The sequence below is a fragment of the Dinoponera quadriceps genome, unplaced genomic scaffold (genome assembly GCF_001313825.1).
Source record: "Dinoponera quadriceps isolate SergipeBrazil2010 unplaced genomic scaffold, ASM131382v1 scaffold453, whole genome shotgun sequence".
Classification (NCBI taxonomy): Eukaryota; Metazoa; Arthropoda; class Insecta; order Hymenoptera; family Formicidae; genus Dinoponera; species Dinoponera quadriceps.
In genome coordinates, this window is record NW_014554678.1 from 681,798 (window position 1) to 694,742 (window position 12,945).

General features: G+C 40.2%; 2 protein-coding genes across 7 annotated transcripts; one reads left to right on the plus strand and one right to left on the minus strand.

Annotated features, from left to right (window-relative positions):
- The first annotated feature begins 910 nt into the window (after nt 1–910).
- LOC106740770 lies at nt 911–5,132 on the plus strand. The gene is made up of 2 exons (XM_014612140.1): nt 911–1,118; nt 1,885–5,132. The coding sequence occupies exons 1-2, from the start codon at nt 1,017–1,019 to the stop codon at nt 2,752–2,754; spliced, it is 972 nt and encodes a 323-aa protein (XP_014467626.1). The 5' UTR covers nt 911–1,016; the 3' UTR covers nt 2,755–5,132.
- LOC106740768 (spermine synthase) lies at nt 3,030–11,170 on the minus strand. 6 transcript variants are annotated; one of them, XM_014612138.1, is made up of 8 exons: nt 11,063–11,170; nt 9,925–10,211; nt 9,374–9,482; nt 7,046–7,168; nt 6,816–6,970; nt 6,643–6,732; nt 5,963–6,154; nt 3,030–5,808 (listed from the first exon to the last, which is right to left on the minus strand). In XM_014612138.1, the coding sequence occupies exons 2-8, from the start codon at nt 10,204–10,206 to the stop codon at nt 5,662–5,664; spliced, it is 1,098 nt and encodes a 365-aa protein (XP_014467624.1). In that variant the 5' UTR covers nt 10,207–10,211; nt 11,063–11,170; the 3' UTR covers nt 3,030–5,661. The 6 variants fall into 6 exon arrangements, with proteins under 6 accessions (XP_014467624.1, XP_014467621.1, XP_014467620.1 ...); XM_014612135.1 differs by having other exon boundaries at nt 9,374–9,485; XM_014612134.1 differs by lacking the exon at nt 9,374–9,482 and adding an exon at nt 7,952–8,063 and having other exon boundaries at nt 11,063–11,169.
- Between the last annotated feature and the right edge of the window lie 1,775 nt (nt 11,171–12,945).

Below are 12,945 nucleotides of genomic sequence, written 5' to 3' on the forward strand. Positions count from 1 at the left end.
AGAATGAGGATTGCGGATTAGAGATTAGAATACGATGAGCCAACTAATTTCAATCTTCGCTCGCTTTGTCCCGATCGATCCAGTTCCAATCTTCAACTCGTGATCCTCCTCAATGTTGCTGGTTCGAGAGAAACTCGAATTCTTAGGAGTCTTTTTTTGACGCGCCCTCTGAAGAAGTGGATGTAAAACTCATCAATTACATTCATTTGTCGGCTCTGTCGGTAAAGTAGGTTGCTTTGTCCGTGTCTGCATAACGAGCAATAAGATAAAAAATGAAAACTGCTAATTTCACGAGGTTTAACGTATACAAAAATGTCATTGCTTATTAACTCCTTAACGGTAAATTTTATGTCAAAACAGTGTAAATGATAACCGTAAAGATACAATTTTACAGAAACCTATATTTCGTCGTAAATTTGTACGCATACACATGAAACATTGAAAAAATTGTAAATTGTAAAATTAATATTTTTTTATACATTAATAAACTAAATGTCCAAATATTCTTACCTGTTGGTGCTCTGATTATTTTCACGTGACAGCATAAAACCGGTAGTCCAGTTTTTTTTAGGTTTACATGAAGCAGAATACTAATTTATAAAGAATCATATCTTACTATTTACTGAAATTTAATAATTTGCTAATTATTACAATCTGTTTCTTATTTGCAGAAAAATATTAACAAATATATACACGTCCCTGAATATGAATAGAAATTGAAATGATAAGACTGTATATTCATTTGATTAAAACGCAACATTTATATCCATGATTTCTTCCTAAATATGAATGCTGCTTCACGTGACACGAAAAACGACACAGATTCGTCGCGAGAGTTGCAGAGTTGCCAGTTATCAGTAATTCTCTTAAAATATTACTTTAATCCGCCGCGTCGCTGTCTATTATTATGTGGAGCGTGCCAATCGCATGCCAATTACGCGACTTCAATGGCCGAGTGAGCGTTGCTGTCGCTGAGTTGTTACTGATGTTATTAAATTGGCACAAGAGGAGCAAATATGATAGGCAAACAAAATCAGCCGGCTGACGATGAAGACAATCAGTCGCGGATAAAATTGATAGCGGACAAGCGGAGGTCATTGGAGGAGAGATCCGCTCAGGTATCGCACACTTGTTATCACTCTCAATGTTGTTATTTTACGTGGATGTAAGCTTACCTCTGATTCTACTTCAGTCAGTCAGCCTCGCTAAGTTTGTTATTTTTCGCTGCGTACCAGGCCTCATGTATGCCAATCAAACGTTACAGATAGAGTTATACGATTTCTAACCCTACACATTAATATGTAAGGTTAAAAATTGAGCTTCTCAACAGTCGCATTGCTCAACTCCACTCTTTTATGAATTTTTAATTTCTTCTGGAAACCTATTCTTTAATTAACACTTGTACTTGTATTGGCTTGTAATTGTCTCGTAGAAATCTCCTCCAGAGCAATGAATGAATCATCATCTTTGATATTGACAAAATAAATCGTCAAATGTCAACAGTAATTCAGTACGTTTCACATGCAAGTCTCATTTTCTTGTTCTATTTTTTTCGTTATGACATCACTTTATTAAAATACAACAGCAACCACCGTTATGCAAAATATTTACAACAGTAATGGAATGCAAATTGTACTTAAAAATTAAAATCGATGCAAATGAAAGAGGTGAATATGTTACACCGCATTTTTAGAAGCAAGTTAGATACATTTTTGCATTCAAACACGCATTATTTTTACATACTAATAGCAAGATAAATTTTTGCGTTATCAGTGGTGAATTCTGATAGGTTTCCCGGAATGAAACATCAATGCTACCGTTGCTTGAAATATTCCTCATACTTGTGACATCACCAACCATCAGATAAAGGAATATAATTCTTAGATTCAGGCAGAGATTAGGAGCTGCTTCAAGGAACTGGCAGAAGCCCTACGATCCAGGGAGAGGCAATTGCTGCGCCAAGCCGAAGCTATTCACCGACAGCAACTCTCACTGGTCGAAACATCACTGGACTTCCTGCCGTCGTCGACAGCCGTCCTGAATGGTGGGAGCGAACTGGAGGAGCAGATACGTCGTTTCGGCAATGTCGAGGTGCACGGAGCGAACGGTATCACGGTGAAGGACGTGGAGCCGTACAAGGTCGCGGATTATCAGGACGCCAACAAGGACCACGTCAGTTTCGACAAGTCGATCACATGCCAGAAGATCCGGGACCGCTTGAGCCTGCCGCGCTGCAAGGATTTCGTCTCCGACTACAAGACATCACTGCGCATCTCCAGCTTGCCACCCGCTTTTCTCATCGAGGATCATCGGCGGAGTCGAGACGCGCGGAACACGAGAGACAACAACGCACTGATGCGTCTCAACGACGCCCTGTGCTCGCCGCTTCTGATCATAAAACGCAAGCTCGGCCTGACCCACGTTTCCTTGGATGGCCTGCACGCTTTCGACAGAGCGTATCCGCGGAGCGTGCGGTCTTTCGAGATGTCCCCCGACCTGTGCGAGCTACAGGACCTGACGAACGAAACGGCGGAGGATGATTTGCAAGAGCTCGACAAGGAGGTCTCGAAGAGCCGAGACGATGCTGAAGTGATCATCGAATACCCGAAGAAGCGGGAGAAGAGCCACGAGCATCCGATGCAGGTGCAGCAGTGGCTGCGGCAGATCCTCGCGGAGACCGAGATAGAGCCCGCGATTCACGAAGTCGGACAGTTTTCGGAGATATCGAGCGTGAAACTTTGCAACGAGCTGTAATAACAGCAGATCTTGCTATTCACGTCTCGGCGTTTCGTTTGGGGGCCAAAGTTTCCAAAGCTAATGGAAAGCAAAACCGAGAAGGCTGATCTACCTTACATCATCTTAGACTTACATACCGGATACTCTTAGTTGATACGACCTATGGCGTAAGGTCATTCGAAAAAACGATGATATTCCTATGACGTCGTGGCCTTTCCGTAATCGAAGAAAAACGTGAAAAGGTACGTCGAAATACGTACGGGGAAAAGAGAGAAATAGAGAGAGAGAGAGAGTACAAGAAAAGAATTTATTGTGCACATCGAACGCGATAAACTTCAGTATCTCGGCGGCAGATGCTCATCACGGTATTCTTTGCTTCATATAAGAAACGTGTTCATCGTCCTCGAAATATCGAAATATCGAACAGGTCGATCAGTGCCCTTTTAGCGAAAAGTATCGCTTAAAATGTCCGAATTATACAATTTATAAGGCTGTTTGTTCTATTAAAAAAAATCGCGTATTTATTATATCGTAGATATAAGTTTTTTTTTTTCAGTTTATACCGCAGGCTAACGGCCTTTACGTAATTGATCATTGTCAGTCGAGTGTGGTGGAATTCAACGTACGTTGCTATATCGTTCCACAAAGCTCGACAGTGGATAAAAGCACAATGACGCACACACACACACACATACACACGCGCACGCACGCGACAGCTTTTTCCCGAGGGATGAAATTGACGACTGTACATTGTTGTAAATAATCGAACGATCTAATTCATTGTTACGTCATAATTCCGACTCTTTCTCCGCACTTACGTGATTAGATTGTGCGTACGCTCATCGATCATATTATAATCGATTGATTCGAGTGCTCGGTTATCGAGAACATATATAAAAGCTCCGACAATTACCCATAATGAACGGGAGCAATCTAGGCTTCTCTTTGTATATTTCACCGTTACTCATCCGCTTCCGTATTTACGTTACCGATTTACGTTACGTTGAGAGCGTGCTTCCGTATTTAATCGTTTTTAATACTGTCAGGAGAGATGAGGTCTTTAATAAATTAATATCGTTTGTATAAGATCGCACAGGGAATTGAGAGATGTATGTGCGTGTGTGACTTGGAGATATCCGTCGTTGTTTTAAAATTAACTCACATTGCTTTGTATGCCCACATGGGATTTATTTATTGTTGGTTTCATCTTTTCTTAACCCTAAACCGTATAAGTGCGACACATGATCTCTGACATTAATACGGTGTGAAGTGTGTGTCTTTATAAGATTTATCTAAAGAGAGATATTCCATCATCGAAAGTTTCCTTCGAGCGGATCACCGAACACTGAAGTTCATTTCGTGACGTTTCACATTAGAACGATGAGTTTATTGGTATAATATTGAGAGATTTCGTTACAATTAAAGTTCGTATATAAATTTAGTATACCGATATGTACGCGTTAGAATGTTTTATACTGTTTAGGGTTAATCGAGTGCGTGTATATATACGGGTGTATGTTCATTTGTCGATCGCTTCGTCGATTGTTCAAATCAGAGGAAAGAACCGCGTTTGCTAGAAAAATAATTTATCCTGACAAAATTCTCGTCGTCCTTACATCGAGCCTTACAATACAGAATATATGTACGTATATGCGACATACGTATGTACATCGCATAGGTATCTCGATACACGAGCTACCGCAGACAGGCAGATCGGCTGTGACACGCGCCAAGTAACGTCACGGGTGTATCATTATTGCTGTTAATCCTTTTACTGGCAAAACGAAGAGAACGACTTTGAGTATAAAGCGATTGAAATCACGAACAGTCCGTAAACCCAGTTGTACGGTAAACCCAGTGTTGCACTGGAAAGGGAACGTCCCAGTGCAACGCTGCGGTAAATATAATTCAGTAATTCAGAAGCACTGATAAAGGATCAACAACAAAACCGATCTCCTCAGCGCGCGGTCGGATACAAAAAGGAACAAATCTTGAAATACTAAATCTCTTTCGTCTCGTCTACTTTCGAAGGAAAGAAAACGAATGAAATCAGCACCTTTGTGTATAGTATACTTCACGCAACGATTAATTGAAACAATACGACTTTTGCAAAGTACATTTTGCAAACAGTACGATATTGAGATAGCGATGGAGGAAGTCGAATTTTACAGCAATTCGTAAAACACAAAAAGTGATGCTGGTCGCACCTGACGGATAAGATTTTGAAATAAATGCATAATTCGTGTCAATAATTGTAAAATTAATCCTACCTGAAAAAGTAGAATAATGAATTATGAGCTTCGCCATCTTTGTGCTGATAAGCATTAAAATTTTTATTACTTAGTTACGCTATTACTCTTGTATTATCGAAAAAAAAAAAAATACTTGTTCACCTACGAAGAAACATATCTCCGATAGATGTAAACGGAGCAACAGCTTTTGAAACTTATCATTATATCGACAGTGTTCCGCGTGTTCAAATTGAATTCACTGAATTCAAGTGGCATTTGTCACGAGACTATCCTCTTAGTCCCCGAAATAAAAGAAAATGTTTGTTTATGTAGAGACTGCTTTTATACTACACGAGATAAAGTATTTCTACTATTATCAGAGTGCCCGTTACTTTGTCCTCCAGCACTGTCGTTATTTTGTCATCAGGTCGATCATGGAAAGAGAGAGAGAGAAAAAAAACAGATTCTCTCGAAAATGTAACGGAAGGAAATGCGCGACTGATCCAGTTATTGTGTTACAAAAGAATGAATTAGATCAATATGATAGTTTGATTCGCCTCGCTCAGGAACTAATTTCGTTAATTAAGAAGGCTAAACTAGGGAGTAGCTTGGGTCATAAGAGAGGCAGCAGGCTGTGAGGAGGCTGCTTTGGCGTGGTCCTCCAGGTCCTGCCCGAACTCCATCCTTTACTCCATCATTTCGGTGAGACTTGGTAGAAAATCCAGTCCTCGAAGAAGGATGGGACGAAGGCGCGATCCTTCGTGAACGTCACGGGCACGCACAGTTGCGACAGGACATCCTCGTACATTTTCAAGGATTCTGGGCAAGATGCGCCGTTTCCCTGTGTCCGCAGAGCACGTACACATAAGTACCATACACAGGTTTCTCGTAGCTAGATTTAGTTATTGAAATCTCCTAGTAACCTCCGGCTAATCGCTTTACGTATTGTTCGCAGTCAAATTAGAGGCACTTTCGAATAACAACGGAATACTTACGTGCGTCATGTACTTGCCGGTGGGCTTCAATACTTTCATGGAGGAGTTGAGAATTAATCTAATGAAATCCCAGGCATCACCGTGCGGCGTTGTACTAATAGGAATGTCCGTCAGATCGCCGAAGACGTAATCGAATCTACGGCCTTCCGCGATCATATGCGCCAATGCTTTCACGCAATCGCCGACTATGATCTGTAAAGTGTCAATCACATTTATGAGCTTGAGATCTCGAGAATCGGCGGAACCACAAACCCCTCCTATCCAGTGATTTAAGACTCGGCTCTCTTGGGCAGCTATATTGGTTTTATGACGTCATAAGCGAGAAATTACGTGCAGTAAGTTTTTCGCATTATATAACTACTTTTGAACGACGCTATATTCTTGTATTATCGAGAGAAAATATCTGTTCGCCGTATATTTTACAGGTTTTAGGATTATGAAACTATTATGTTTTTCAGGAAAAAACAACAAAATAAAGTTATACAACGCGCAAAAAATCTACTGCATGCCCCGTCTATGACATTATAAAACCAATATAATTAAGAGGGCTAAGTCTTGAGAATTCGGATTGAAATTATCGAATTCATAAGAGAAAGAGGGAAAGGGAGGGAATCGTCTGAGAATTTTCCAAGGTCTGAAATGCAATTCACCATTTGAAGATACAAAATTATAAGCCTCACCTCGTAATTGTCGCCCTTTCTTTTGTCCAGGCAGTCGCCACATATGCTTCTCATGTGCTGACTGCAAGCTTTCATCACGATGTCGTCGATCTGCGCGAAGAGATGCAAGAACCGAATACGTTACACCGTTATACAGTTCCAGTAAAGCTTACAAGTTAAAGTAATTCACGTACTTCCAACATCGTGATAAACTTCGGCTTCTCCTTCAGCAATTCCCACAACAAGCCGCCGTCACCGCCGCCGAGTATGACTATGTCCTTGCCTGCATAGTTCTCCTTGCCGCGCTGCATCAGCGTCTCTGTGTATATGAGATCTGCCTCGGACATGTCTGCGGAGAGACACACAGCCGGTGAGTTACCGAATCAACCGGATACAATCGATACGTTATATACACGCTGCTTACTCTGTAGCTCGTCCAGCACCAGCAAATTGCCCAGCGACTTGGAGTGCACGATTTGCACCTTCTGGTACGGCGATCTAGCCTCGAACACGAGCTTGTCGATGTCATACTCGAGCAGCCGTTCGTCTTGAACATAGGGCAATCTTTATTGGCAATACTTGCCACCGGTCCGCGATAACGTTAACTTTTAAGGCATGCTTTGATTGATACATATAGAATACACTGCGAAGAATAATAATGAAAAGAAACAGAGGGGGGGGGAAGTATCGCAAGGCAAAGCTGATAAAACACGCATGGGAACGTTAGCATCATAACCAGACGGAAAAGAAATGATGTGGAGGTAATTGAAAGATGCTATTTCAAACTGAACGCATCGTCATGCAAGAACAAGACACACGATGTCCTCGGGTTTAACGCGCGGAGAGAGACACGATGGACGTGTTCCTTGAACTTGAACCGAGCCAAGCACTGATTCTCACGTGTGGACATTACCGGCGAGAAAGAGGTGTCTAGAATCAGAAATCGCCAAGCCTAAAACTTCACAAAAGTTTCGAGTAAAAATTATACATTCCGAGATCAGTCTCAAACGGTGTGTGTGTGTGGCTTGATGAGTTTTGATCTTAAACGCCTCGAATGTTCAACACTCTTAAGACGCTGCCTGTTCGCACAACGTATCTTTTTTTTTTCTTTCTTTTCTTTTCGGTTCTTTTCTTTTGTATAATTTCGACTTCTTTTTGTAAGAGAGGCGTGAGGACATCTATAAGTTACGAACATTCAAGAATCGATGTATAATACTATGGGTCTTTTTTTTTTTCGATTAGACTGAGCCCTTCAAGTGTACAAGCAGTTTGCCTCGTAAAAACGGCCACGTTAGCTGGTCCGTAAACATAATTATAAATAAAAACTCACCGGCGGTAGGATAGTATCTCTCAAAGGGTCCACCGCGTTTAATCGGGGTAAGCGTGTGCGACCGTGTAGCAGTTGCCGCTGCCTGCAACGCCGTCTCCAATTCTTTTGCCAACTATCACGACCGGTCATCATCACCATCGTCATCACCGTCATCATGATTATCATTTATCATCATCATCATTATGATCGTCCGTCATGATTATTATCATCCGTCATTACATTTATCATCGATCGTCGATCGTCGGTCATTATCATCATTATCATCATCATTATTATCATCATCATCATCATCACCATCATCATCATCATCATCAAGCCGAACCAACGAATGAACAGAACAAAGGCACTATCTTGTAAAACGGAATCGCTACACTCCTTGCTGTTAAGGAAGCTAAAAAAAGGTGTCGAGATCTGGCAAGCCATGATATATGGCAAGGGCTTATTTTTCGTCCAACAAAATGATACCGTAACAAGCGGTAAATAAAAACGTAGTAATATAAAAACGATAAAAAGATAATTGTGTCTGTATATGTATGTATGTGGATGACCCTATTATTGAGCCGTACGACTAAAAGTGTGACGACCTGAAGACAATGTAGGTCTAAGGATCTGACGATCTCGGCATCTTATGGTTCACGGATATAAAATTGAGAAAGATGAACCGTAGAACAATCTCTCCCCCTCTCTCTCTCTCTCTCTCTCTCTCTCTCTCTCTGATTGTAAATTGAGTTTAAAATCTCTTAAATCGTCTCACGACAGTAAGTGTGGGGGAATAAGAAGGCTCTGAGTGTGATCATAGTAAATTGACACAAGCGCAATGGAATTTAAAGCTAAACGCAATTTAAAAACGGGTGCGTACAAACACATTGAACATTATCAAAGAGCCTTAAACATTATCGTTAAAAATGCTAGACATTTTAGAGCCCACTGTGCACATCCTGGATGATTTAGAAAAGTTGCTTGTATGTTCATGGCAATTTCTTTTTATTGCCTCTCGATACCGAAACTATCTCTCAAGAGTGAATGTGTCTGACATTGACACGTTGAGTAATATACTTGGAAACTTTTACTCGTACAGCCAGAAAAGGCAAGAGAACAATTGTAGACATAAAAGTATATATATATATGTATATATATATATGCTTGAATATTATGTATTTAAATAAATATTTAAAATCTTTTTATGAACAAGTGCTGGATAGAAAATCTGGGCTGAAAACGTAACAGTGCTGGGAGAAAATTAAGTCAGCATTCCTGGCAAGCGGCCTACCCTAAATATCTATTAGTGACAGTCAATAGCGTTTGTAACTCTATGCCAAATATTCCACGATATAAATCTACAAGTATGTAAATATATGTAGATATGTGTTAGGAGAAGTAAACGAGGAACAAAATCTAATTGAGGGAAAGCATTTTTTCTACCTGATAGCGTCAGATAGAGGTCATATATGGTTCCTCGTCTTACTGGCGGTAAACGCTTGCTGCGCTGGCTGTTCAAAGCCATGGCAACATCAGCTTCCAAGTATCGCCACTGCTACAACGTTCTGTCAGTTATGCCATTTTCTCGCTTCCGTTATAAAAAAAAATGCCTATATTCTATTGCTTCGTGTATTGAATTTAACAATTAAGTTTGATCCCCGCAAAGATCGATTCGTTCGACAATTGTTCGAGAAATTTGTTAAGAATCTCTAATGAGAAATGTGTTTCCTATTTTTTGCTCTTTCTCTCTAACGTATCGGCAACCTATTCCTACGATTCGCTTCCTATCTTTTCTTTCTTTTCCTCCCTTTATATATTCCTAAAGAGATTTTAATAATTATGAAACCTTCTAGTTTAGGAAACTTTTAGTCTAGGAGAGCATGTCAAGCTTTTCGTTGGTGTTTGTTTTGGTTGTTGCGAAAAAAAAAAAAAAGAGAAAAAATAGATATTTTCTGTTGCTAGGCGAATTAATCTATTAACTTGGAGCATCCTACCTCGAAAGTCAGAAGTGCCTCTTCGTCGTCCTGTTTGTAATACTCGATGTTTAAGGTAATCAGACCTTCCGTGTATCCTCTGACAGTGATCAGACTGCCCCTGGGCCCAGTGTATAAAACGAGCAAACTGCCATCAATACTGGATTCTGTCAATGGCTTGAGACCAGTGAAATGCTCCGCCAGTACATTGGAAATTGCCGATTTCAGGTTTGATCGCTTCTCTACATCGGCGATCATACTACCAGACACTGTAAAGTCCAGAAGTACTGTGTGGGCCACCATGGTTTCTGCAAAATATCGATATATTCACTCTCTTTTACTTGTGTAACACATTCAAATTATGTTGCAGGCATTGTCAATAAGCCTTATCTTGTGTATCTAATTGTAGGTGTGCAGGTATCTTATCTAATTGCAGGTGTGCAGATATCTTATCTTATCACGAAGGTGCATAGGCTCGCAAGAACTGTATCGAATGCTCCTAACGTGACGTGCAAATTGTGTTTGGTTACATCTTCCTTATATATTATATCCATTCTCAATATTAACACTAACATTACAACAATGTTATAATTCCCTACTCGATGATGTAGCTGTTATATACAACGTAAGTTATCTGTGCATTTACATTGTCGAGCGTGCAATTATAATATTGATGTATAATAATTAATGTTATTGTTAATTGGTGTTTACTGGGCATTCTGATGGAATGCAAAGTAATGTTTACATGCAGATGACGAATCGTGAAAATTTCATCGGATTCAGATTCGGATACCAATGGCATGCGATAATAATCCTTGCGTTTATTAGAGAATAAATGAAAAGCGGTTTTAATGAATGAACAACGGCCGTGTCTGACACGTGTCCTGACGTCGAGTTCTTCTTTGCACATCAATAGCATCGTAAATATAGCTCCTCGAAATTGCAACAGTTACATGTTATAGTTAAAAAGGTCACGATGGCGTGAAACGTGTTTAATAGCGGTTATGCCCACAGAGCGAGAGAAAACATTACATAATTCTTCGGAAAATATTACGTAATTACTGTACCGCGGAAGGGATCGTGATAATTAATCGACCGGTCAAACGAACTATCGATGTACGATCGACGAGCCGGCGGTCATTCGTTTGTTTATACTCACTTATAATTATGCAATAATATTTATCACGCGACCAGCTCAGGTAAACGCTCGATTCCGCTCGACGTCGCCTCGATTGTCACTGCCAGCGGTAAGGAGCGATATATCGCTTCGCAGCGAGTGTTGCGATATCTCGGAATACAAATGAAGCGCTCATTCTGATTCTCAGCGAATGTCGAATGATTCAATATGGAAGCAGCTTTGCAACTGCTGTAAAATTCGTGAATTTGATTGGTGTACACTTTCATCTTGGTTGGAGAGCATATACCAATCAGATTGATAGAATTTTACAACAGTTGCAAAGCTCCTTTCTCTGTTGAACGCAATTATTGCATGAGTGCAATTTGAAATCAGACATTTGACACTAATGTACATTCAAAATTGGGTGCCAGGAAATATTTTCGAATTATTTCGGACAGGATACATGCTGGTACAGGGTACATGAGAACGGGTATTCGCAGTCGCCATGTTGGGCTATTTAATTTTGGCGACCGTTCAAATGATGTATATATGACAGTATTGGCAAATGGGCACAGCCAATGAAAATCTATATAGATGGCGAACTGAACAGTCGTCTGTAGCGGTACTATCGCGAAAAACATCGAAGTCGTCATTCTCATGTCTCTCTATGCCTTGGAATATCTTGCAAAATTTTCATCATTCATCATTGCTATTAGATCATTATGAAATGTCCAATTACCTCATGTACCAAGTTTGATACCCGATATATCTGATATTTTACTTTGACAGTTGTTTTTTGTTATTGTGAAGGTACATTGTCAGTCTTCCAGACGCACGTTTTGGTTTGTGATTATTTGTCTTTGAATTGTCTTTTGCAGATTAAATTTTGTAAACCATGAATAAGTAAAAAATTCGCGTTATTTTCGAATATGAGTTCCGTCGTGGAACTAATGCAGCGTAGACAACTCGAAGTGTCAACAAAGTGTTTGGCAAGAATGTGGCTAATGGACACACAGTGCATCGATGGTTTGAGAAGTTCCGATTTGGCGATTTTGATCTTTAAAATGAATCACGTGGGCGACCTGAGAGAAAGGTGGACAATGATGAACTGAAAGCTGCAGTGGAAGCGGATACATCTCAAACTACGCGTGAATTAGCAGCAAGGTTTAACGTTACTATTCCAACAATATTAAACTATTTGAAACAAATCGGTAAAGTTAAAAAGCTGAATGGATTCCACATGAATTAAACGAGCGTGAGAAGAGAAATCGTTTCGAAGCTTAACCTTTTTTGTTGTCCCGATATAAAGACAAATCATTTTTACACTGTATTGTTATTGTGTGATGAAAAATGGATTCTTTTCGACAATCGCAAGCGGTACAATGGTTGGATAAAGATAAAATGCCAAAACACATTCTGAAACCGAATATTCACCAAAAAAACTAACGGTGTCTGTTTGGTGGCCCAGCACTGGTGTTTTTCATTACAGTTTCATGAGACCTGGTCAATTGATTACGGCGGGTGTCTACTGTAACTAATTAGACGAAATGATAAGGGAGCTTAGGATTATGTAGCCGAGATTAGTAAAAAACTACAGGAGCTGGACTTGGGAACTCTCTCGGTCTGTTCGTTTTCGCTGCACCGCTGAACAATAAGTTGACGTGAGAAAACATATACTTGTCTCGCTTCAACTTATTGCACTAGTTCGGCGGTGCAGCGAAAACGAATAGACCTTCTGTCACCCACCGTATTCCCCAGATCTTGCACCAACTGATTACTATTTCTTCCAGGTATTGGACCACTTCTTACAAGGAAAAATATTTAATTCCCAATATGCTGTAGAAAACGCCTTTCGCAATTTTATTACCACTCGCTCTCCAGGCTTCTTCGCTGCCGGCATTAACAAGCTATCGTTAAGATGACAA